General features: G+C 34.5%; 1 protein-coding gene across 3 annotated transcripts; it reads right to left on the reverse strand.

Annotated features, from left to right (window-relative positions):
• Positions 1–1,087: 1,087 nt before the first annotated feature.
• LOC133187446 (uncharacterized) lies at positions 1,088–22,344 on the reverse strand. 3 transcript variants are annotated; one of them, XM_061322823.1, is made up of 22 exons: positions 22,002–22,344; positions 18,521–18,601; positions 15,170–15,413; positions 14,816–14,961; positions 14,499–14,648; positions 14,141–14,279; positions 13,542–13,696; positions 11,443–11,586; positions 11,055–11,244; positions 10,427–10,539; positions 9,762–9,923; positions 7,603–7,815; positions 7,212–7,342; positions 6,876–7,036; positions 6,613–6,755; positions 6,201–6,382; positions 5,706–5,823; positions 5,302–5,477; positions 4,812–4,970; positions 4,255–4,470; positions 3,315–3,916; positions 1,088–3,061 (listed from the first exon to the last, which is right to left on the reverse strand). In XM_061322823.1, exons 1-22 carry the CDS (start codon positions 22,342–22,344, stop codon positions 2,752–2,754), a joined length of 4,278 nt encoding a protein of 1,425 aa, XP_061178807.1. In that variant the 3' UTR covers positions 1,088–2,751. The 3 variants fall into 3 exon arrangements, with proteins under 3 accessions (XP_061178807.1, XP_061178808.1, XP_061178809.1); XM_061322824.1 differs by lacking the exon at positions 18,521–18,601 and adding an exon at positions 20,712–20,753; XM_061322825.1 differs by lacking the exon at positions 18,521–18,601.
• Between the last annotated feature and the right edge of the window lie 2,025 nt (positions 22,345–24,369).

Consider the following 24,369-nt stretch of genomic DNA (forward strand, 5'->3'; position numbering starts at 1 on the left):
ATTTGAGTCCATGTTGAAAGTTATCTACATCAGATAGTCATTCTAAATGAAGTTATGCTAATAACAGATTAATTTTGAAAATGAAAGTCTGTTAATTTTTATCATTCCATGAATATTTTACTGCTAGGTCAAGAGTACGTACACTTTGTACAAAATATAATTTATCTGATGCTGTAGGTGTACATGTATGTAGCTCCATCTTTCATATATATATATATATATATATATATATATATATATATATATATATATATATATATATATATATATATATATATATAGAGATTCTAAATTGTTCAAATCATGACCCCATGGGTTAAGGTGGGGCCAAATCAGGGAATTTAAGTTTTACATTAAAATATATAGGAAAAATCTTTAAAAATCTTCTCAAGTACCACTGGGCCAGAAAAGCTGAAACTTAAGTGGAAGCATCCTGGGGTAGAGTAGATTCTAAATTATTCAAATCATGATCCCTGGGGGTAGGGTGGGGCCACAATAGGTATTACAAGGGGGAAATTAGGTGAAGAACAGCTGGGCCAAAGTTACTCAGGTGAGCGTTGTGGCCCATGGATCTTTCGTTTTCCTCATCACAGAAAATAAAATCGTACCTAATAAATCATCATGAGATAAATTTTTTTTAATAAAATAACAATATGGCATCAAGTGCCTGACAGTCAAAATAATATATGTCCTGTATATATCACCTGTCAAATTTACTTGTACAGTAAAACTCGCAAATAAATAACTCATTTATAAGGAAATCTTGGCTATAGGATTAAACTTTTTATGTATCCAGAAGAAAACTTTTCACTATGCTTCTTATATGGATATAAAGAATCTTGCATATAAGGAAGCAAATTTTGAGTTCCCAGTGACTTTCTTATCATTGAGTTTTATAGTATATGTACATACATTGTAGTTTAAGCACATTAGTCTTTTATTGACAACTAGTCTTTATCTGTTCTTTTAACAGTTTTATACTCTTGATTTACAGATAAAAGCATATTTTACTGTAAAATGTCTCCTCTTAAGCTGATTTATTTTTTTTTTTTTTTCATGAAAGTCAATGAAAATATAAAGACGGAAGTTTATGGTGAAAATAAGCATTTATTATTGTTATTGGAAGTAATTAAATAAGAAATAATTAAATATAAAAATGAACAGTATAAGAAATCAATCACAGAATTATAGGCCACTAATTTGCTGAAAACAGCTTTTAAAGGAATTGGTGCCAAAAAAAAACAACAAAGTGGGTTCAAGTTAGGACAAAGTGCCCAACAAAATCAAAATTAAAATCTAGACAGATCAGCCTGTTTACTACAATTTATACATATTTCTTGTAAACTCAGTGCAGATATGTCTTCATAAATAAATATAAATTTTATCTCCAATCTTGAATATAACATAAAAAATTCATGTTGAAATGAATTTTTTTAAACTGAAATACATATTTACATTGTCTCTAAAAATAATAATAACAATACATATATTATACAACATTTCAGAATGCACAAACACACACACACAATACTGACGTATTAATACAGTTAATACAATATCACCGAAGCAAGCATGTAAAAAGACATTTTCAAATAAACATGGGTTACTGCCTCAAATATTTTTTTCCAAGATTGTAAATGTGCAATTTCAAATTTTATTAGTATTTAACAGACTACAAAGCTATTTTTCTAATTAATTATTGGGAAATATTGCATTTTCTTATGAACTAGTATACTAGGTACATTTTGATGTAGACATACCAATTAACATAAAATGGGGTTAAGAATCAGATTTAACAACAATCAGAAATACTTATAATTCATAATAATTCATTTGAATTTCACAACTCTCTTCTAAATCACAGTACAATTGTATTTGAAATGACCAAGTTATCATACAGTTAAAACGCTACTAATAATTGGTAACCATATTGTCACAAACTGGTAACAACAATGTCACAATGTTTTCGTACATGTAATATAAAATACATGTGTATGTACATGTAAATATAGCTGTAAATCACATCACAGTAACAGTATTGTATGGGACTTTTTCAACTATCAGCAGTATAGACCACTAGGGATATCAGTACTCAATGGAAATATGACAACATTCCTTATAAATTTAAAATAACTCTAACGTATGAATACACGAGAAAAAATTTCAGCAGTTTTTCCACCGATTTGTGGTGAAAACATAAAGATATTTATCACCAGCCTTTCAACTGAAATTCACTCATTACTTTCCAACCAGTTTCACTTCCTCACACTGTTCAGTTAAACATGCATTCAAAAATACACACACATATTTATATATTAATCAATTTCTTGGGTCCTTTTTTCATTTACATAAAAATCTTCTCTCAACAATACCAACTGGTTTTTCATGTATAAATTCTAGAATCAGCAATTTGTAATTTTAAACTACCAACTAACATACAAAAATATACTTTTTTAATACTTCAAATTAAAATTTGGTAAAATAATATGGACATCTATCACAGCTTAAAGATAAAGGAATCATTTATTTTGTAAAAGTTCATAAAGGCACCTCTAAGTTAAGCATAAATTAATAAAACAAAGTTTAAAACACTTTTGGACATCAACAATTGTATAAAGACTAATTTGTAAACAGTCAGCAGTTTTTCATTCCAAATGAAAGGCAATATATTTGCTGGAAATGGCATCAACTAGACTATTTAATTATAGGTAAAATAAATATATAACTTTTTTTCTTCTGAAACATATCTCATTAACTGACTAATGCTTCCTTGGCCTTGAAAGACTTTGCAATTCCAGAATTAAGATCTGCTCGTAAACCTGTTGGGGAAGAAGTCAGTTTCTGGTCAGTGGTCTGTAGCCTTTGTGCTATGACAGTGGACACTGCTATATTGGGATTCTCAACTGGAGGAAGGCCTGGTTTACCGATTGGCTCAATTCCCTCATACGGGCCAAATTTATTGATGTCATCTGGGATCCAGAAAAGGTGGTTGTCTCTCTCTGAGTCCTGTAGGGGTACGATGGTCCGACGATACAGCTTTGTTCTCTCAGTGTGAATAGCACTGTAATAATGAAGGTGATTTAGCTAATGTAATCCTTTTAAAAAGCTTTTTCATTCCCCCTGGCTTTAAAATAAAATTGGTAATAAACATTACCTAAATTTTACGAAAAGTGGAATTTGTGAGAATTGAATTTATTTTTTTATCCGTCGTTATTTAAGTACATGTATATGACTCGGCTTATCTCCCCATTTTCTTTGCAAGACTTTACAGAACAAAAAAAAAAAAACAACAACAACAACAACAAACAACTCACTTGAAATCTGCCCCTTTACTCTCCCTGAACTGTCTGTGTTGGTAGTCATACACAGGGATCTTGTTCCTCTCTAGGTTCCAGCTGTGGTCCTCGTAAGGTCCAGGTTTGAAGCCATTTGTTTTCTCCACACCCTCATTTTCTACAGCAGGTATTAATGGAAGGCCAGCCTCACGAGCTTCAGTATCGACACTGGGATTCACAACAACACCTAGAGGGGGCACTTCTTTCAGGGCCAATCCTTGTCTTCTGAGGGAGAATTTGACTGGTTTATCTTTCAGTAGACCTTTTAACTTGTCAATCTGGTTTTGAGATTTTCTTCCTCGTTCTTGTAACTCAGTCTCAATGAGACATCTGTGAACATACTGCCGTGTGTCATCCACCACAACCTTTGACCTCCAAACTGCCATGTCCTTCTTCAGGGCAGCTAGTTTTTCCTCCTTGAGCTTCTGTCCAGCCAGGTGAATGGTAACTGGTTCTCTGATGAAGCAGGACTGTGGACGTTTGTATAACTCCATGTCGTAATGCCTATGTAACCATGGAAACTTGTCACGGTCTAATGGAGGTTGTAACATGCCAACATGTAGAATGTTTTCCCTCCACAGCTGATAACAAAAGAAATACAACTTTATACATCTGAATATTTTCAACAAGATAACTTTTAAAATTCATAAATAAAGCAGATTAGAAATTAAAGAAAGGAGCTCTAACCTATAGAATACCTGCATATACAAATCATTCAATGCAAATTTAATATAAAACTAAAATCTAATATTCTCCTACAAAATTTTGCATATTAAATTAACTGTTCCTAGGGTAATCATTATAATAAAATTTTTCATAGTCTTCATAAACATTTGTCAGTCTTCTTTTTCTGTAAATCTTCTTAATGTAATCAATGTAACTGGATAACATACAAAATCTAGACATTGTGACCCCCTACCTCGTGTAGTTCTTCTATCCTGGCTGTATCAGGTCTCCTCGGATGTTCATTACATTCCAGCGTGGATTTCATTCCAGGGTAAATCCACCCTGACTCCGTCTTCCACCTGGCCCGAGACTCTGCCTTCTCAGCTTTTTGGAGTGCCTCCACATTGACGGGTACCACCGTCATGGAGTGGTGGAACTCCTGGCAGTATGTAAATCTAGTGTCTGGCTCCTAGAAGTGTATTACAATCAATGTTAGATCAGGTTATAACAGTTTTCTTTTTTAATATATAGTGAATTATATTTTTAAATGAACAAATTTGCTCACAAATTGTTTTTGGGTTTTTCTTTTTGTTTTTTCTTTTTTTGGTTTCATTACAAAATCACCTTCATGTAAATCTGGGAAAGCTAAATTACTTTTCCTCTTTGCATCATCATGACCATATTTTTTAACTGTCCTTTATGTTGCATTGATTTGTCCCTCAAAATGAACAAACTAATTTTTTAAGAGACTTTGAGATATAAGGCTCTTATCAAAAAAGATTTCGCCAATTAGTTAACTTATGTGTGTACCTCTGCCAACATTTGTCTGAGTTTCTCCTTAGCGAGTTCTGTTGAGTTCAGTGAGTGGGAGCTGTAGTTATGAGCCACTTTAACGTCCGCCCGCACTGTGGGGACTTTAGTCCTCTCTCGCTCTTCTTTATTCTTATCACTGATCACTTTCACATCATCCTGAAATAAAATATTTATCAAAATTAGAAATCAGCTATATCTTTGCAAAATAACTCCATTTCTTCAACCAAAGCATGATACACTGCACATTCTTGCTTTTTTTTTTTTTTTTGCCATCCACATCACTAATATAAATTTTTGGATATACATGTATCTTTATTTTTCAAAATAAGATAAAGAGAGGGTACATGTATACACAAATATAAATTCTTTATCTTGGAAGGAAAAATTTGGTTTCAGACACAGATATGAATGGAAATCCAAAATATGTATGGAATCATTAAAAGAAAGTTACAGGATTTTACCCACAGTTATTTATATTACACTGCACCTTATTCTCTTTAATAAAGTTGACCCTTTGTTGTCGTCCTGTTATAGCCTCCATGTACTGTGGGTTGAAGTTATCTATGGGGGTCCACATACGGCTCGTTTCACGGACCATCTCTTCTTGCTGCTCCACCTCCTTCTCCTGTACAACAACTTCTGATGGTTTCCTCAACTGTAGCTCTATTAGAAAATAATGTACATCATTTACAAATAGTAGTTACTTTCTCATAAACAAAGTCTTGGGTCTATTATATATTTCTTTATGTTGATAAGAAAATGATATCAAAAGTTCACATATGTATACACTATTTATAAACAGGTAAACACATGAGACTTAATTGCAAGAAATATGTTCTGGATGGATCTTTATTTAGTTCATTATTTTTTTTAATTTTTCAATCTACTCACCATCAAAGTCCTCCTGAGTGATGGGGACTCCAAACTCACGACTCATTGAGATCACCATGTCAGCTAAAGGGAACAGTGAGTTTCTTATCACATCCTTCATCACATTGGAGTTCACAATCTATAGAAAACAAGAGAATTAGAGTTACATATATTGATATTCAACAATACAGTAATAATATCATTTGGGTAGATTCATAAAACTGCCCCACCCACACTGTACAGATTAACATTGTATGCATATTGCAAACAACTTGGTGATTCTCGTAGTCTATAGTATATTAACCACATGTGCATATACTGTATATTTCAGTTGATTTGCAAATGAATTGTATATTTTGTAATCTTTTTAGTTATATCTGAGAAGTTGAAAGTGTACATAAATGTATGTAGCTTAAATATATTGAAAACAAAGTAAAACAACAAAATTATCTGTGATAAGTTCTTCTCAGAACTTTTTTTAAGGGAATGTAGAAGAAGCATGGTCAAAGGAGATACCTGGTGTAGGTTGAGAAGGCCCTGGAAGCAGGGCTTAGGGACCATGTCTCTGACATACAACAAGGGCTGCTGTACGATCTGACTTAGGGGCTCATGTAACTTGATGCGACACAGGTCAACATCTAGAGGACCATATAGACGTTCACTAAAGCTCAGATCTGAGTTATATAGCACTCGCACATCTGTAACGAAAAATGTTCACTCAGTAACCTAACCCTTTGAAAATTTGTAAGACCAGTGATATACTGTACACAATATTTTATATTTAAGTCTTCATGTAATGTTTATTATCAGGTTCATGCATATTTGTATACATTTAGAATTTTTCAAAATTATACTCTCACTGCATTATCTGGTGATGGCAACATTCACCTGAATACAGTTATCTTTCAATTATACAGTACACACTTACTTGAGTTTTCTGGGGCAGTGACTATCTCCCACACATATCCAATGGCTTTGTCTCTTAGTCCCTCTAGAACAAAGACATGTTTATCCCCGTCCATCACCTGGAACCCTGTAATAATGTCCAAATCTCGACTCCTCTGCTGCTCTCTGAAACAAAACATTTATTTGAGTCAGTGATTTTTTTAGGGGGGGGGGGGGGGCAATATAAGGCAGGTCCTAGTCCCACAAAAATGAATGAAACCACAGTATGCTTCTGATTAGACTCACAGTGATAGTTTGTATGTTGACAGTGCAGCACTGATGACATGAGGTGGCATATTGTCCAGCTCTAAAGCCTTGGCATTAATTTCAGTGACTAGAGTTTCCAGCTGGTTCAAGATTGTAGTATTCTTGTAACCAAAGATGTAGATAATCCTACCAAAGGGGCACTAGAAAAAAACAACAACAATTTGAAAACAAATATTATTAGTTTCCCTGGGTCAGTGTTCAAGAAAATGTGAAATTACAGTAAATCAATGTTTGATGTGCAACTGGACAAGTCTTCCCTATTTTTTTTAAATGCAAACTATTTTTGTTAAAATAAAGTTTGTACATCTTTTGTACCTGTGGGGTGGTAGACAGGGGCTCTTTGGCTGCCACCTCCTCTGGTGTTGTTAGTGGATGGGCTAGTTCTACTTTCACTTTTAACATGGAATTTGACTGTACATAATGTCCAGCATTAAAAGGTCTGTCCACTTAAAAACAAAACCATATGAAAAATGTAATAGTATTCATCACACAAACAAAAGTTAAAATTTCATGTTTTTAGGCATACATGTATATTTTGTACATCAAATTTCAAATAGGTTAAAATTTACCCCATTCATTCTTTACTGAACTGAAAACTTTAAAAGAGTGAGCATACAGGACCGTAGAGTCCTGATCTTGACTTTTGATCATGGCTCTTCTTCTTTTTTTTTTACAGGGCCCTACATTATGTCTAAATGATATATACCTGGTCCATCTACTGCTCCCATGACTCCCACAGTTCGTCCATCCTCTCGCTCCTCTGAAGGGAACACATCTGGGATAGGGCAGTTTTGGATAGGGACGGTCAGATGGAGGTATTGATGCCCCAGCAGAAGCTCAGACAGGTCCACTTTAGCCACTCCGTAAGGGTCCCAGGGTTTGTTACGCCCCTTGAAAGGATTATGCACAGTTCTCCTACCTAGAGCAAATTATAATTTGTTGATCACATAGAATGCCTTTATAGTAACACAACAAAGGTACTGAAATCAAAACATCTACAGTACGATGTAATTAGATTTTTGGTTCTGTTGTTTCAATTCTTGATATAAATAGTACATCATCCAACAAAATAATTAGCAATAATACTGTAATAAAACTTATTAATTAAAACTCATTGATATATACTTTGTAATTATGTATTTGTTATAGCAGGATTCATATTTTGCTGACTTTGACAGTATCTTCAATGCACTACTTTAGGTACACATCCAAAGATGACTTTATGTACTAAATATTATGCATGGAAACATTTAAAGCTCTTATTCATGATTGCACCAAATAGTCTTTATTAATGGACTTGAATAAATTCATTATAAACTCTGCTTTGTATCAAACTGCACATAGCCGACCCAATTAAAAAGCGCCGACTGGAAAGTTTTTTTCATAAGATTATTCCAATATTTTTTTTTATGTTTATCATCTTTTATAAAATAGAATTCCATCAAAATCCGTTTTTATCAGAACGACTGATTTTGTTCTGTGATTTTCAAGCGTTTGTTGGAAACAAAATGGCGCCCAAACATGTCTCGGTCACCGAGGCTTAGTTCATCTTTTAAAAGAACGACGACGTATCAACCTTATGCCTTTAGCATACAAGAATCCTACACTCTTGAAACACTTTGTTACTAAAATAAAATATACAATGACCTTTTAAGCGTGTTTCGGTTGTATTTGCCAACCTGTCTTAAAATTAAGTACGTAGAAAGCATGCTTAGGTCCGTAGGCCCTCCTCATAATACCCCTTATGAGCAGACAAAGGGCCCACCTTGTAAACAAACCAATCAATTTCGCTGCATTTTATTTGAGTTTCGATCTTATAAACAGTTTATCAATATTCCTACGTTTAGTACATGTATATGGGACCATAAGAGTTGTAAATAAGTCTGCATATTGCATCCTAATGAATATAATTCACACGTCTTTTCTACCTGCCTTTTATTCATGGGTTAAACTTCATGACTTTGACATTGTGTATGACATTTTATCATTTTTAGATATGCATTGTCATGATTAAACATGGTCAACATACTTTTTCCAAATAGATTTGAAATTATGATACAAGCTTCCTGAGACGTCCTTGTATCTTTCTTTAATAAGGCCCTTGAAGATTGATTGTTTCTTTGATTTGAATTCCTTTGATAATTATTGGGACAACAACATTTATTTAAACATTTGTCTGGTGAAGGCTCCAAATTTAGACTTGCATGCGGCACTTTAGACCATTGAGCAGTGGGGGATTTTTTTCGTGCCAGTATCTACTGCGACACTGGACTTAAGTTTTTATGGTCTCATTCGAAGAACCGGTCTCAATGTCCCGCATTAGGATTTGAACATACAACTTAGAATTAGCTCCTTAAATCGAGACTCCAAAACGAAATGCTCTAGAACCAATGCACTATTCGAAGCCCTTGAAAAAGTACATTGTATGTGCAAGCATTGGAAGCTGATAGTAGGTATGAAATAAATACTCAGATGTCCGGTCTTTGTTTACATTAGAATCTTTTAAACAGATGTATTCAATTTCAACAAATTTACTCTGGTATGAGAGATTTCACACGTTCGATTGAATATTATAATATTCGTGAATTAATTTACCTTAAATGTCAGTCTTAACGGCATTTGTATGGTATTCCAGCTGTTTACAAATCGCTTTCTTTTGTACTTAACTTATTTAAAAAGGTATCATTCCATTTAATTTTAAGAATGTATTTTCAAAGCTGCTGTCAAAAAAAAAAAAATTTGCCTACCTCCCTACCCAACTTGAGATTTTTGGGTCGGGTTAGGGGAAACAAAGATATTTTTAATGATGACCCCATCATACAAAATTGAAATATTTCATGGCATACAGCTGTAAGTAGAACTTACTGGCAACAGTTCCTACATTACTGATTTTCTCATCCTCTAAGTCATCTCCAAACAGAGTGGGCTTCAGTTTGACCCCCTCTGGTTTACGATCCCTGTCATGTACCTCTATCTCCAGAGGAGGTCCATTCAGATACTGTCGAAGTTCCGAGTTTTCTTGGGTTCCTGCAATATTCAGAATCCTTATAGCTGTCCTCATGTGTCAGTCTAATTGTGATGTCTGACATTATTGTTGATATTAATTTTTACATCATAATCATTCTTCAGGTAGTATTATTATTAGTGCAATTTGATTTTCACATTTCACTGACACTGATAAAAAAATACATCTTCAAAATATACATGTGCATGTATTTGTATAAAAAATATTTCAACTTTTATTCCATCAAAATAATCATTTAGCTAAATGAATGAATGAACTTTATGAAATTCTACAATTGAACAATAAACACTAAAACTTGTCTAATGTGGACACCACTGGATCATAGTTCAAGATTTCAGAATACACAACATCTGGATTAGAAAGTTTTACCGTACTAATATATATATGTAGGCAAAGAACAGAGTTGCTATGATATCAGGCAAACTTGATATAAAGAATACCTTTTTTTTGTTCACAACCTAATAATGTTCTTAATTCAGTAGACACAAATCGGAGACTTGTTTACCTAGTAACACAACATTGATATCGTCCCAGTAGACATTCTCTTTCTGCTCCCTACCCACACTGCAATGCTCCGGCTGATTATGGAATTGATACCGACAAAACACTGGCTGACATCTAACGAAAAATTGTAAGTGACATGAAGGTATCATGAAACTGGCAATTAACACAGTGAAACAGTAATTCACTGAATATCAGAGAAAATTTATTATAAAGGATAAATACTACATTTTCTTACATCCAGTAAAATGAATTTACCATAAACCAAAATTTAAAAAAAAATGACTAAATGAAATCATACTTTGTTGAAACTTAAAAAAGAAGCTGCACACAGAGCACTGTAAGTGTAATAAATGTAAAAGAAAAAAATCAATCAAAAATTGACATTTTATATTATTAGGAATTTGTTGGAGGACAGACTGAATAGAGAACAGAATTAAAGAGAGAACGGGTGGAGGGGTCTACCAGAAGATGGAGGACCTCACAATAGAGAATGAGGAAGAAGAAGAAAGACATATTTTATAGGAGGAGGAGGTTCTCAACAGAAAAAAGATAAGGGAAACAGAGAAAAATGATGCCGAATTGAGAGAAAGGGTATGGATCTATAAGGGGAGGATGAGAAGGTGACTAACTTTTCGTTGAGTTCAGCGTATGTCATGGGAGAATTTGGCAGGTTTGTAGCATTCTTGATTGTAATAATCATTGGATTTAACTCCTTCTTCTGTTGGTCAGACATCAGAGGAACATCCAGTTTCAGCTGTATAAACATGTCCTCTATCCCTGGTACTGGGGATTTTAGCCGATTAGTAACATTCTTCATTCCTGTAAAACGAAAGGCAGAATTGTAGGATTCTATTACTTTGACTGTAAACATGGAAATTTCTGTATATTATTGACAAAATATTCATGTGTTTACCGGTACTTGTAGATCTTACACATGGGGGTTATTTCTGTGAGCCTGCTATGATTCTTAACTATATTATAAATCTAACAAGATGTGATTCAGTTCTTTGTTTTTACCTGAGAAGAACATTGCCATGCGGATAGGTACCATACAGATACCGTATTTCCTGATCTTTTCTGCGGCCTGCTGGGCTGCCAGCTCCTGTTTCTTGTTTCTACGTGGGGGTTTCACTGTAGCAGATGGCAGTTTCTTGACTGATCCTGACAAATATAATGATTTTATTTCTTATTTCTTTATAAACATTGTACATCTCAAAAAAAAAATAAATACATGTAAATAAAAGGCATTTTCTGATCTTGTATTCTGGAATTTATCGGTATACCGGTATATCGCGATTTTTTATTGCGTGATACATATCGTGATACGGAGACTAAAATACCGGTATTTGGTACATAACTATAAATGCCGGAAACTATTCATTTACAATTTCTTCAAACTATTGAATGACAATTACAGGAAGTGTAAAACATAGGTAATCAAAGATTACGATAATCAAAGATTACGAAGCTAACCTCGACGAATGTTATCTATAAGTAAGGCAAATTTCACATCATATTTTTTTTCTAGTTAGGGAACATCCTAAGATCAATATCCTTGCAAGTTTGGTTTAAGTACATGTAGGACTTGTAGTTACTTGGAAAAAGATCTGCACAAAAAACTTTTAACCTGTTTAGTAATCAAGAAAATTTTGGTCAGTTCCAACATCCAAAGCAAGTCTGGAAGTTTTCATCCTTAGATGCACCATCTATGCAAGGTTAATCATAACAGGCCATAATATTATATAGCTACACAAAAAAAAATTACCCTGGTCACTCATCTGGATAATGTAGGTCAGATTCAGAATCCAAAGCAAGTCTGGTAGTGCCCATCCCTAGATACATCATCCATGCTAATTTGGTTTAAATATGGCTAAAATTCACTCATGTAGAAAATCTAGGTCAGATCCAGCATCGGAAGCAGGTTGGTTAGTGTCCATCCCTAGATGCATCATCCATAAAAGTTTGGTTCAGGTAGGGCTTATAGTTACTTGGGAACGGGACTGCTCCAAAATCTAAACCTGGTCTCACCTGTGGAAAATCTAGGTCAGATCCAGCATCCGAAGCAAGTGTGGTAGTGCCCATCCTATGGATGCATCATCCATGCAAGTTTGGTCAAGGTAGGGCTTATACTTACCTGAGAACGGACCTGCTCCAAAAACTTTAACCTGGTCACTCATCTGGAAAATCTAGGTCAGATCCAGCATCCGAAGCAAGTGTGCTAGTGTCCATCCCTAGATGCATCATCCATGCAAGTTTGGTCCAGGTAGGGCTTATAGTTACTTGGGAATGGACCTGCTCCAAAAACTTTAACCTGGTCACTCATCTGGAAAATCTAGGTCAGATCCAGCATCCGAAGCATATGTGGAAGTGTCCATCCCTAGATGCATCATCCATGCAAGTTTGGTCCAGGTAGGGCTAATAGTTATTTGGGAATGGGACTTGCTCCTAAAACTTTAACCAGGACGCCGACGCTGATGTCGATGCCATGGGTATAGCATAAGCTCATCTCGACTTCGTCGAGGTGAGCTAAAGATGTTGAATTAAAACAGTTAAACAACGGCATCTAAACATGGTTTATATTAAATAAATAAAAATTTAAAAAGTAAAGTTATATGTTTTTATAGCATATTTTTAGGAAATATTGTGGAAATTCATTTGAAATTGTAGTAAAAATTGTGTGTAAAAATATCACTATTTATCGTGATATTTTTGGGGAAAAATCGTGATATACATGCATCACGATACAAAATTTTTGTCAATACCCATCCCTAAGAATTTATTCATTTTTTTTTAATTTTAGTATTTATTTTTCTCATTAATTTGCCTCAATATAGAATCTTGAGAAATACAAAGTTTGGCAACATAAAATGAAAAAATAGTAAGGAGAATGGGCAGGGGTTGCCTAAGACCTCAGCTGTTGGAAATTTTTAGCCGACTTTAAAACATTGAAATAACTGAGATCCCAAGTCAGCATGCCTACTATTTTTTATTATGATAGTATACACACTGAAGATGGACAGCTCTAGAAATAATACATGCAATATTACAGGGAAAAAACTATACTATTTGTACAGCAACTCTAGATTGCCTTTATGAACATGGAACGTATAACGTACCTGTAGACCCAGCAGATTTGGGGCCCCTTGAAGCAGAGGATTTGGGACCCACTTTGTCCTTCCCTGTACTAGACTTGCTTCTCTGAGAGTCTTTACCGGAGGGTTCTTCTCCAGGTTCAGAGTGAGCAAGGCGCCCAAGACGGCTGAACGAGGTCCTGAAAAGGAGAGCAATTACAATGTATTGACAAATTACTGCTAAACAAAATACATTTTTTCAAGATAAAAAAAAAGCTTTTTTTTTTAACTTATCACATTTCTTTGCAATTCAGATATCAAAATAAAGAAAATCAAATTAGAATTTGGGGTTACTGCTGATAAATGAGTATGCAGGGTTGTCCCTAAGAATTGAAATAGAAGGGGACATTTAAAAAGTAAAAGGGGAACTGGGGTTCCTCCCTTACTGGGGAGTTGAGGAGGAATACCGAAATAACCAGGGGATTACATCATTATAGGCGGGGAAATTCCTCGGCCCCCGGGTCTTAGAGACAACCCTGAGTATGGTTTTTTAGACCTGCGCTGTTCATCAATAATGACTTTAGAATAAACATTTTCTGCTAAAATTTTCTAACAGTAATGTCAGCTCAGCTGGCCCTAATTACCTTCCTTCCTGGTCAGTCTGTTGATTGGGAACCCCCACCAGAGTTTTTGGGGTAGGGGACCCTGGGGGCTCTCCTTTGTCATCCCCTGCAGCTTGTGGTTGTGTTTCATAGGAGGGCTTTGCTTCTGGGGGTTTCTCATCTACAAAGTGAACAAATTTAAGTATTTATTAAGATATTAGGATGATTAGTTACAGCTAACACAAAAAATATTATTGAAATTAGATAATTCATAACATACTGCTATATTCTACATCTCTCTATCATTATGTTTGATGAAAATCATAAAGAAAAGAGGGAATAAGAATTAATTGTTGACTAACAGGGCACCTGACTCATCTATTGAGTTTCCTTGACTTACCCTCCACTGGTCGTACGACCTTGTCCACTGAATGGAAAGACACCTGAGTTGGAATTGGCCGTATCTCGCTGGCTTTTTTTGGCTGGTGCTTGGCGAAGCTTTTGGACAGTCTTACTACAATGTTACGTGCACTGTTCTGGTCCTCCTCCCCTGAAACACCAGTCAAAACCTCAGTACTAACTACTCATTGCAAAATAACCAATTATACCATCTAAAATTCCCAATTAATGTTCATGTTTCTTAATGTTTAATGTAAATGAATGTTTTATGTTACATTGATTAAATTATTGTGTCTGTGCCTTGAAGTATTAAGCTACCTGGTTTTGAGTTTGGGATTTTAAACTGCTTTATTTTGGTAAATCGGGCTTTGGCACCAACTTTGTCCTTTGTATCCCAGATCCGTAACTCAATGTTATGTGTAAACAGCTTCAGCAGCAACTCATCTGTCACATTCACCACATGTCTGAAAAATGAGAATTTATTTGTTACAAAAAATTACACATGTAATTCACTGAAGGTCTGTTGCTTCCTAGTCTGAAAAAATTGGGATGGCTGTCCATCATCTATCCCTATTATTTCAGATCTGTTGGCTACAGACCTGCAGCTAATCTGTAGTTCATTATAGTTATAAGTAACCTTTCCAAACAAACATAATGTCAGACAGCACTTACTTGTGAGACCAAGCTACCCAGGTCAATTCCCCCTCAATCCATGTCCTTACAATCCGAGGATCATGTGATGCCATGAAAATAATGGCGGCCGGTCCATATGTGACAACATCTACCTTCTGTAGGCTGGTCTCCTCGGGGGTGAGGTAATACTCCAGATGGTAGTAATTCTGGGCCCTGGGGGCCTCAAACACCTGCTTCTTCTTCTTAATTAGCTGTTTAATGTCAGGGACATCTTCATCCTCGACTGCACAGAAAGAAAATCAGAAGGTAATTGGAAGAATTTTAAACCCTGGATTCATACACATACACACATACAATTAAATTGATATGTAATGAAATGTTACATGATTCCAAATTTCAAATACGAAACATTGATGGATTTTTCACTGAAAGTGAGTTTACACATTAATATGTTACTGAGTGTAATTTTCACTAGTTCCTTTGAAAAAAAAAAAAACTGCTGATAGAAACAAAAAAATCAATTAAGATATCATGCAAGGAAACAAAAGACTAGGGTATTTTATTTAACTTCTATATAGTACATAAAGAGAACAACAAAAAGAAGTCCACCATTTATTAAAAACATGCTGCAAAAGAAACTGTAATGTAAAACAAGAGGCCCAGGGGCCACATCGCTCACCTGAGCACTGTGGCCAGGAAAAAAGGGAAAAATCAGTTTAGTACATGTATTGAAAAGCTTAAATGCATAAATGGTCCCAATCTACCCCTAAAAGGGAGTGGGGGGGGGGTATGACTTGAACAAAATTAAATCTACACTGCTTACATAATTTTTTGACTAACTGTGACTTTTTTCTCTACAAGTTTGAACTTTCATTGTGGCCCCACCCTACCCCCGGAGGTCATGATTTGAACAAATTTGAATCTACACTATCTGAGGATGCTTCCATATATTACAAACTGTGGCTTTGCTGTTCTTGAGATTTTTAAAGGTTTTTCGTATATATTCCTATATAAAACTTTGAACGTTCATTGTGGCCCCACCCTACCCCCGGGGGTCATGATTTGAACAAACTTGAATCTACACTACCTGAGGATGCTTTCAAAAAAATATATCCAATCAAAGCTTTGCTGTTCTTGAGAAGAAGATTTTTGAAGATTTTTCCTATGTACACCTATGTAAAACTTTGATCGTCCATTGTGGCCCCACCCTTACCCTGGGGGTCATGATTTGAACAAACTTGAATCTACACCACCTGAGGATGCTTCCAATATAAATATGACCAATCATAGCTTTGCTGTTCTTGAGAAGAAGATTTTTCCTATATATTCCTATGTAAAACTTTGAGCGTCCATTGTGGCCCCACCCTACCCCTGGGGGTCATGATTTGAACAAACTTGAATCTACACCACATGAGGATGCTTCCATATAAATATGACCAATCATAGCTTTGCTGTTCTTGTGAAGAAGATTTTTGAAGATTTTTCCTATATATTCCTATGTAAAATTTTGATCGTCCATTGTGGCCCCACCCTACACCCAGGGGTCATAATTGGAACAAATTTGAATCTACACCACCTGCAGATGCTTCCATATAAATTTGACCAATCATGGCTTTGCTGTTCTTGAGAAGAAGATTTTTGAAGATTTTTCCTACATTCTCCTATGTTAAACTTTAATTGTCGTCCATTGTGGCCCCACCCTACCCCCCGATGGTCATGATTTGAACAAACTTGAATCTACACCACCTGAAGATGCTTCCAAATAAATATTACCAATCATAGCTTTGCTGTTCTTGAGAAGAAGATTTTTGAAGATTTTTCCAATATATTCCTATGTAAAAATTTGATCGTCCATTGAGGCCCCACCCTACCCCCGGGGGTCATGATTTGAACAAACTTGAATCTACACCACCTGAGGATGCTTCCATATAAATATGACCAATCATAGCTTTGCTGTTCTTGAGAAGAAGATTTTTCCTATATATTCCTATGTAAAACTTTGAGCGTCCATTGTGGCCCCACCCTACCCCCGGGGGTCATGATTTGAACAAACTTGAATCTACACCACATGAGGATGCTTCCATATAAATATGACCAATCATAGCTTTGCTGTTCTTGTGAAGAAGATTTTTGAAGATTTTTCCTATATATTCCTATGTAAAACTTTGATCGTCCATTATGGCCCCACCCTACCCCCCGGGGTCATGATTTGAACAAACTTGAATCTACACTACCTGACAATAATTCCATATGAGTTTCATCTTTCCTGGCCCATTGGTTCTTGAGAAGAAGATTTTTCAATAATGCCATTAATTTTTTGCTATTTCGTAATTATCTCCCCTTTGAGGAGGGAGTGGCACTTCATTTGAACAAACTTGAATCCCCTTTACCCAAGGATACTTTGTGCCAAGTTTGATTGAAATTGGCCCAGTAGTTCTGGAGAAGAAGATGAAAATGTGAAAAGTTTACAACAACAACGACGCCGACGACAGACAACGGACAAGTTTTGATCAGAAAAGCTCACTTGAGCCTTCGGCTCAGGTGAGCTAAAAAAAGCTACGAGAAAAAAAAAATATGCATATAAACAAATATATCCATATAACTACTTTATAAAGGGTTATTTTCACCCCGTGTTATTTTCGTCTTTTCACACTTGCAAACAATTTTGCCCCGTTTAAATTTCACCCAGTCACAGTTTTGTTTAAGAAATTATATTTTTCTTTGAATTCGCCTTGTCTTAAATTCACCCACTTGTGTCTAAGGCAAAGGGTAGAAAATAAAACATGGGGTGAAAACCCTGTATACAGTATATACCAGTTCATGTGTATTGTATACTTATTAGAAAATGCATCATGCACATAATAGTTTATAAATTTGCTTTCAAATGCTAAAATAAAATTAATCGAAATAGATATTGCTGTTCATGCAGAACCTGTAGAAATCCAGTAACTATGCAATATTACCTTAAAAATTTAATTTGAATTAAAAATATATTTTTAAATGTTCAGTGTGGACAAGGGAAATGGTTGTTGACGTGCAAAAAAGTTATTGTATTGCTGCATGCTCATGCATTTAAAACAAGTTATTAAGAACCCCTGAAAATATGCAAAGAATTAAAAAATAATACAATAACATAGATTTTACTTTTTTAAAATAGATATATAAATATTCAGCACTTTCTAATTCATGCATCCAAGGTATGCATGCAGAAATGTGATGCAGGGACAGCATAGTCACTAAAGCTATCTTTCCTTCAAGCGCCTTAAAGATTTGAACATAATTTTGATATTGTAACAATCTGTGAAGCAACATTCAAAATTTTATTTTAAAAAAAAAGGACAGAGAACCAGCATGCTTTGAATTATTTGGGATTTTGAAAAGGGAGACTACCAGGAGCCGGGGTATTATTTTCTGTCTTCTCGGGGGTATTGTGTGTTGAATTCCTAGACTGTGGTTGACTCACATTCCCACCTGTGAAGAGAATTTGTTAACAAAATTTGACAAAATGACAATGAAGTTTCAATGTGATTGCCAACATCAACTGTATTAGTGTAATTTTACACTATAACTCAGATGACAGGGATTTATCAATGCTGTTTTTAACTATACCATTAAAAGATACCTTTCCCCTTTAGAAAAAATTCCAATTCCCCCTTTTTTTCTAAACAGAAAATTTCCTGATTAACATACATGAAACATTTAATTGTTTATGATATAGTTAAACCTCGTAATCTCAAACTCGATGGGACCAAGGAATAACTTCGAGATATCTGACGATTCTAGATATCAATGGTAATTAATACTTGAAGAATTAATGATTGGGACTTCCAAATCACTTCGACATATCCATGGTATTTGAGATATCAGTGTTTGAGATACCGAAGTTCAACTGTAGTTCTAGAAATGACCTGCAAATTAGCTCTCAGAATGCAGATTTTTGCAACATATATCTGAACATTTCCAAGGGCCGGGGCATGCCCTCGGACTCCCATAGTATATTACTTCACACTTCAGCAATCCTTCTCATTATTCCCCTTCACATAAAAAGGGTTAAGTGAAATAAAATAGCTAAATACATCTCTGAATGATGTGTATATTCTTAATTTACAACAAATACAAGTTCATCTGTTTACCTGAAAATCAAATACATGCCATATAGGATTGTTAAAAATATCAAAAGCAGCTTTTGGTGTCCCTTACCATGCATTCAGAATCCAGAACAAATGTCAGATTTTACTGATAATATAACGGAAAACGAAAATCCTTTTATAACCAGACCTCAAATCAATATCATTCTGATTTCACAAAAATGGCCAACACACCATGCTGGCTTTACAATGGGACACTAAGTCATTGATTGTTTGAGAAGTCTGAAATGAAAACTCAAAATATGCTTCCTACAAGACATGTCCTCTATAATCAATAGCAGCTTTTTATTTAATAAGTACCATGGCTTTCAGTGTCAGAATATTCTACATCACAGATATAGCTGTTGTTTAATGTCATTTGTCCTAAATTATCAGGTGATAAAAGCACTTTTAATGATTGACTTTGTATCTCACATCCTAATGTACCCTTTCTTTTTACCCTATGACTTTTGATGATACATTAACCATGTTAACCACATAAAAATAAATCTTTAATACATTGCATGTTCTAAACACATATTGCATGATAGTAATAATTAGGCAACATTAAGAACACTTAAGTGGATAATTGGATCGTCAATATTCATGGCACCTAGACGGCCATAACAGCATCAATACATAAATAATAAATTCAATCTCCTTCACTGCTATATATGAAGGAAGCATGCAGACCTATTGTTAAGACACAATGTAACCATTAATGAGATCCTTTTCCAGATCGGCCATTATACTAGCGGACTTAAGAGTCATTAAAAGGTGAAGTCAAGTGAACACTGCCTATAACAGTCCATATATAATACAACATCAATAAATCATCAAACAATTTACAGCAAAGACAGAGAATTCATGAAAGCAAGGTGACAGCATGTAAAAGCACTAAGTAAATACCTTATCATGAGTATTCAGACTTTCTACTTGTTTTCAGTGAAAAATATCAATGCTGTCATCATGATCATATGCCTATTATTAAAGTATTAAACTTCCACTTCTTAAGATTATACAACCTGTCACCTTATTTGAACATAAATGCCAAACAAGTGTATAATTTAATGTATGCACAAAATGCATGTGCTGTATGCTAGCATGAAATTTATCTTTCTATCAAATTTTATTATATTGAAATCAAATCTAATTGAAAAAAAAAAAATAAATATAAAAGTAGTCAAATTAGAGTGAAGATTTGCAAGGCAAGTAAAAAAGTTCAGACTAATTTGGCTACTAATGTGTGTATCAACACTAATTCTGGACATAAAACATAATTAAAGTCCAGCACTAATATTAAAAAAGTTATAGGTGCAAAAACCTTTTCCAGAACTTTTGTAATTTAAACTATCTAATGGCTATATGATAGAGACTCTAACCAGCTACCCTGTGTAATAGAGATCTATAAGCTCTACAGAGATTTCTCAGTGTTTTCTACAGCTAAGACATACCAGTTGAAGGTCGTGAGGGTGTGGCATTGTTGTTCTGAACAGCTGTAATCAAAATTCATTTTATGATAGCTTGACAAAGTAATGAAGTTTCTGTGCAACTATCAAGATTATGAGATTCAAACATTTTGCATTATGGCCTTATTAATGGGGATCATGCATTCAATGATTATACAAGTCACATAAATGTCCAAACTTATTCTGACAGATTTCTTGTTACATTTTTTTTTTATGTTAAACCTTTTACTCATGGAATATTCATGCAGAAGCTAATTTCATACAATTTCATACTGTGAAAAGAATATGAGCACCAGAGAAAAATATCCAGATAAATGAAGTATGGAAAGATAGAAATGTGTGAAAAAGTTCCAGAAGTAATTGCATGTAGTCTATACAAAAATGTTCTTTGAATAAAGCACCAAAGTGTAATTTCAGAGTAATTCTGTGTTAATGGAATTGAAAACATAAGGAATGGAAGGTATGGAATCACAAGACCGTAAGGCCAGACATTATAGAATGTGATATTTGTATACAATATGTACAAGTAAGGATAACAAGAAATAAAGAATATGTTTCTTATGATACATAGACAGAAACTCAGCTAAATTATCCTTGCAAAAAGACTGTAATGGTATTTATATTACTATATATAAGTATTTATTAATAATATGTCAAATGTTTATGTCCAATATACATGTAGAAGAATTGGCTTATATATGTTTTACATACGCACCTCTTTGATTTCTTTTTGATACAGGTTTTTCTTTAATAAATATACATTTATTAACTAGTTTTTATTTATTTTTTTTCAACCAATATAATGACAGAGATCTGGATTAAATGTGTTAATATAAACATTATATACTAAGACTTTATCTATCATCGTATCACTGACTTTTTTCTAATCATGTCTTAATTTTAAAAGACATGAATGCCTAACATTAAATGTGTATACTAAAAAATTTTCTCTGCTTGATAAACTATTAAGTGAAAGCTGAAACAATTTCTATTACTGTACTGGAATATCTCCTGAGTGTACCAATCAAGACAAACATTGCATAAAATTCTGATGATACCAAACAAGTCTACAGAATGAAATTGACATGCAGAGAAGAATTATCACATAAATATACTGAAATTGTTCCCTGTGTGATGTTAAAAAAAATCTTAAGTTAAAAATCAATGTATGTCTTAATGATTTTATCTATAGCGTTAGATGTCACAAGCATTACATACAGAAACAAATCAATTGACACACAACACAAGGTAAAATTGTTTATGAACGGTACTTACTTGTTGGAACAGCAATACAAATGGTTATTGTGAATGTAACTTGTCTTGCATCAGGATCAACATTCATTTTCTTCTTTCTGCGTCCCTTCCAGGGTTGAACAGTATCGCTTCCACTACTCCTAGGTCGACTGGTACTCTCTGAGCTGACAGGTCGGTCTTTGTTGTCAGAATCCATTTCCAGGCTATCAGATATTTCTTGTGATGATTTCTGTCTAATTTCCTCATCTGTTTTGGTGTCTGTTTCTGGGCTGTTCTCATCCACCTTGATTTTGGACTCCCCTTCAGATTCCTCCCTGCCATCCCCTGACGGGGGCCTCTCTGGGGAGGCCTCCTGATCTGACATTTTCTTCACTTCAGAACTCTATGTATACATCATAACAAACAAATCATTAACAAATTGTCTGGAAATAGGGAACAAGTTCGGACCAATCGCCCAAATGGGATATAATAGCCCGTTAAGGATATAATATCCCAATTAAAATATACATTTGCAATGCAAAAATTAAAAAAATATATATTTCGGCTATAAATATCCCAATCTGGGGAATAGAATCTCTTTATAAAATGGCAAGATATGGATCTACATGCTATACATATGCTAAAGTTTGACTAAACAGTTTGAGAAACATTCTCTTAATTTCAGTCTTTGACCTACGTAAGACTATCAAATCATCCAACTTTGAAACTTCGATAAAAATTTCGCAATGACTATAGCTAAGAAATTACGTCAATATCAATCATATATATTTTAAAATTTTCTTATATATCAATATAGTTCCATACCCAAAAGTTGTGAAAACTGTCCCATTATTTGTTAATACATGCCATACCACACCGGAAGCTCCCTTGCATACAAAAGTAGTTCGAAAAACAGTTGCTTAGATTTTCTCTTTTGTTTCTAAAAGTTATGTGAATGTAATTTATTTCGACCAATAAGTAATAAATTTCAATAAAAGTGCATTATATATGACTCATTTTGGGCATCATTATCTAAATGTCTGGGGTGCTAGAATGGCGCATGAATTTTCTTGTTGCTACAACAAGAAGACTTTTCCCGCGAAAATACAAAACCCGCGTGCGTGTCTATATATATATAGGATCTCCCATGATTTGTAGTTGGATATGATTTTTATCCAACAAGTTGTGTGTTTTTTATCCCCGAGCTTTGGCGAGGGGATAAAAACACACAACGAGTTGGATAAAAGTCATATCCAACTACAAATCATGGGAGATTCTTTTTATCCCATGTTATATATACTTCATAACCAATGTTTTACACTGTTTTATATAGGACTCCACTTTATTTTACTTCATCGCGCTAACGCAAAAACCATTGTGACGTCACAACTGTGGATTATGAAAAAATTATCCAATGAGTCATATCCACGGGATAAAGGGGTAAACATGGGATAAATAGAATATATTACATATTAAAATCCATGGCCGTAGGAACCGGGGGGGGGGGGGGCAATAATTTTGCCGATAAATAGATTACTATAGTAAACATAGATACTATATGCTTGTGCCCCCTCAATAAAAACGTCTGATGACCTTTTTTTCTTCTTTTTTTTTTTTTTTTGCTTGTCAGGAAACTTTTGGTAGTGCCCCCTCAACTGTCAACTGAAAATGTATGGCTAGCTCTGCCCCCCCCCCCCCCCCAAATGAATTTGCTTCCTACGGGCCTGTTATCATATGTCATATCAGCCTGAGTGGCCCAATATCAGCACGAGGGCCGAAGGTTTAAGAAATCAAATAATCTCTGATTATTTATTCGAGAGCGTCAGGAAGAAGAGTGCGATCGCATCTCAATTTGAAAAAAAAAATCTCAAAATATATTATTTTTGAAGCAATTGAAATAAAATTAAATTATTCATCTGTTTGAAATAAAACTGCTAGATTTAATTTTTGTTTACTTAATATAAGAAAAATGACTCCCAGAATACACCAAAACCCACCAAAACGGTATGGATCCATTAATAAACAGTTTCTGGTTTATTAATTATAGGGAGTACCGGGCCCTCCCAGACCCTCCCCGCACCCCTTTCTCCGCAGAAATCTTATGACGACACTGTTCTTGATCTTGGACAACACTTTTGTACCTTTGAACGGTTTATTCCTCGAACGTCTATTCGCTAAAACAACTATTTAATTATCACACTCAATTAAGAGGCCCTCTAAGGGGTCCAGGTAGAGTTTATCTGTGTTACCTTGATTTAACAAAGTAGTCAAAATTAAATAATTTAATATTTACTGATAAAACTGTGTACTGAAGCACACTGAGATTTATTGATTAAATACTTGCTGTAATTAAAGAAATGAAGGCACTGACAAATATTTTTTCAAAATTAACATGTACATGTAATAAATA

The sequence above is a fragment of the Saccostrea echinata genome, unplaced genomic scaffold, assembly GCF_033153115.1.
Source record: "Saccostrea echinata isolate AGI-Se365-2 ecotype Australia unplaced genomic scaffold, CSIRO_AGI_Sech_v1 ptg000015l, whole genome shotgun sequence".
NCBI lineage: Eukaryota > Metazoa > Mollusca > Bivalvia > Ostreida > Ostreidae > Saccostrea > Saccostrea echinata.

Excerpts from the sequence above, each read along its gene's own strand:
- LOC133187446 (XM_061322823.1), bottom strand. The coding sequence starts at position 22,344 with ATGTCAGATCAGGAGGCCTCCCCAGAGAGGCCCCCGTCAGGGGATGGC. Across the intron at positions 7,816-9,761 it reads TAATGTAGGAACTGTTGCCA|GTAGGAGAACTGTGCATAAT; the intron begins GTAAGTTCTACT and ends AATTTGCTCTAG. Across the intron at positions 7,037-7,211 it reads CCCTGTCTACCACCCCACAG|TGCCCCTTTGGTAGGATTAT; the intron begins GTACAAAAGATG and ends GTTTTTTTCTAG.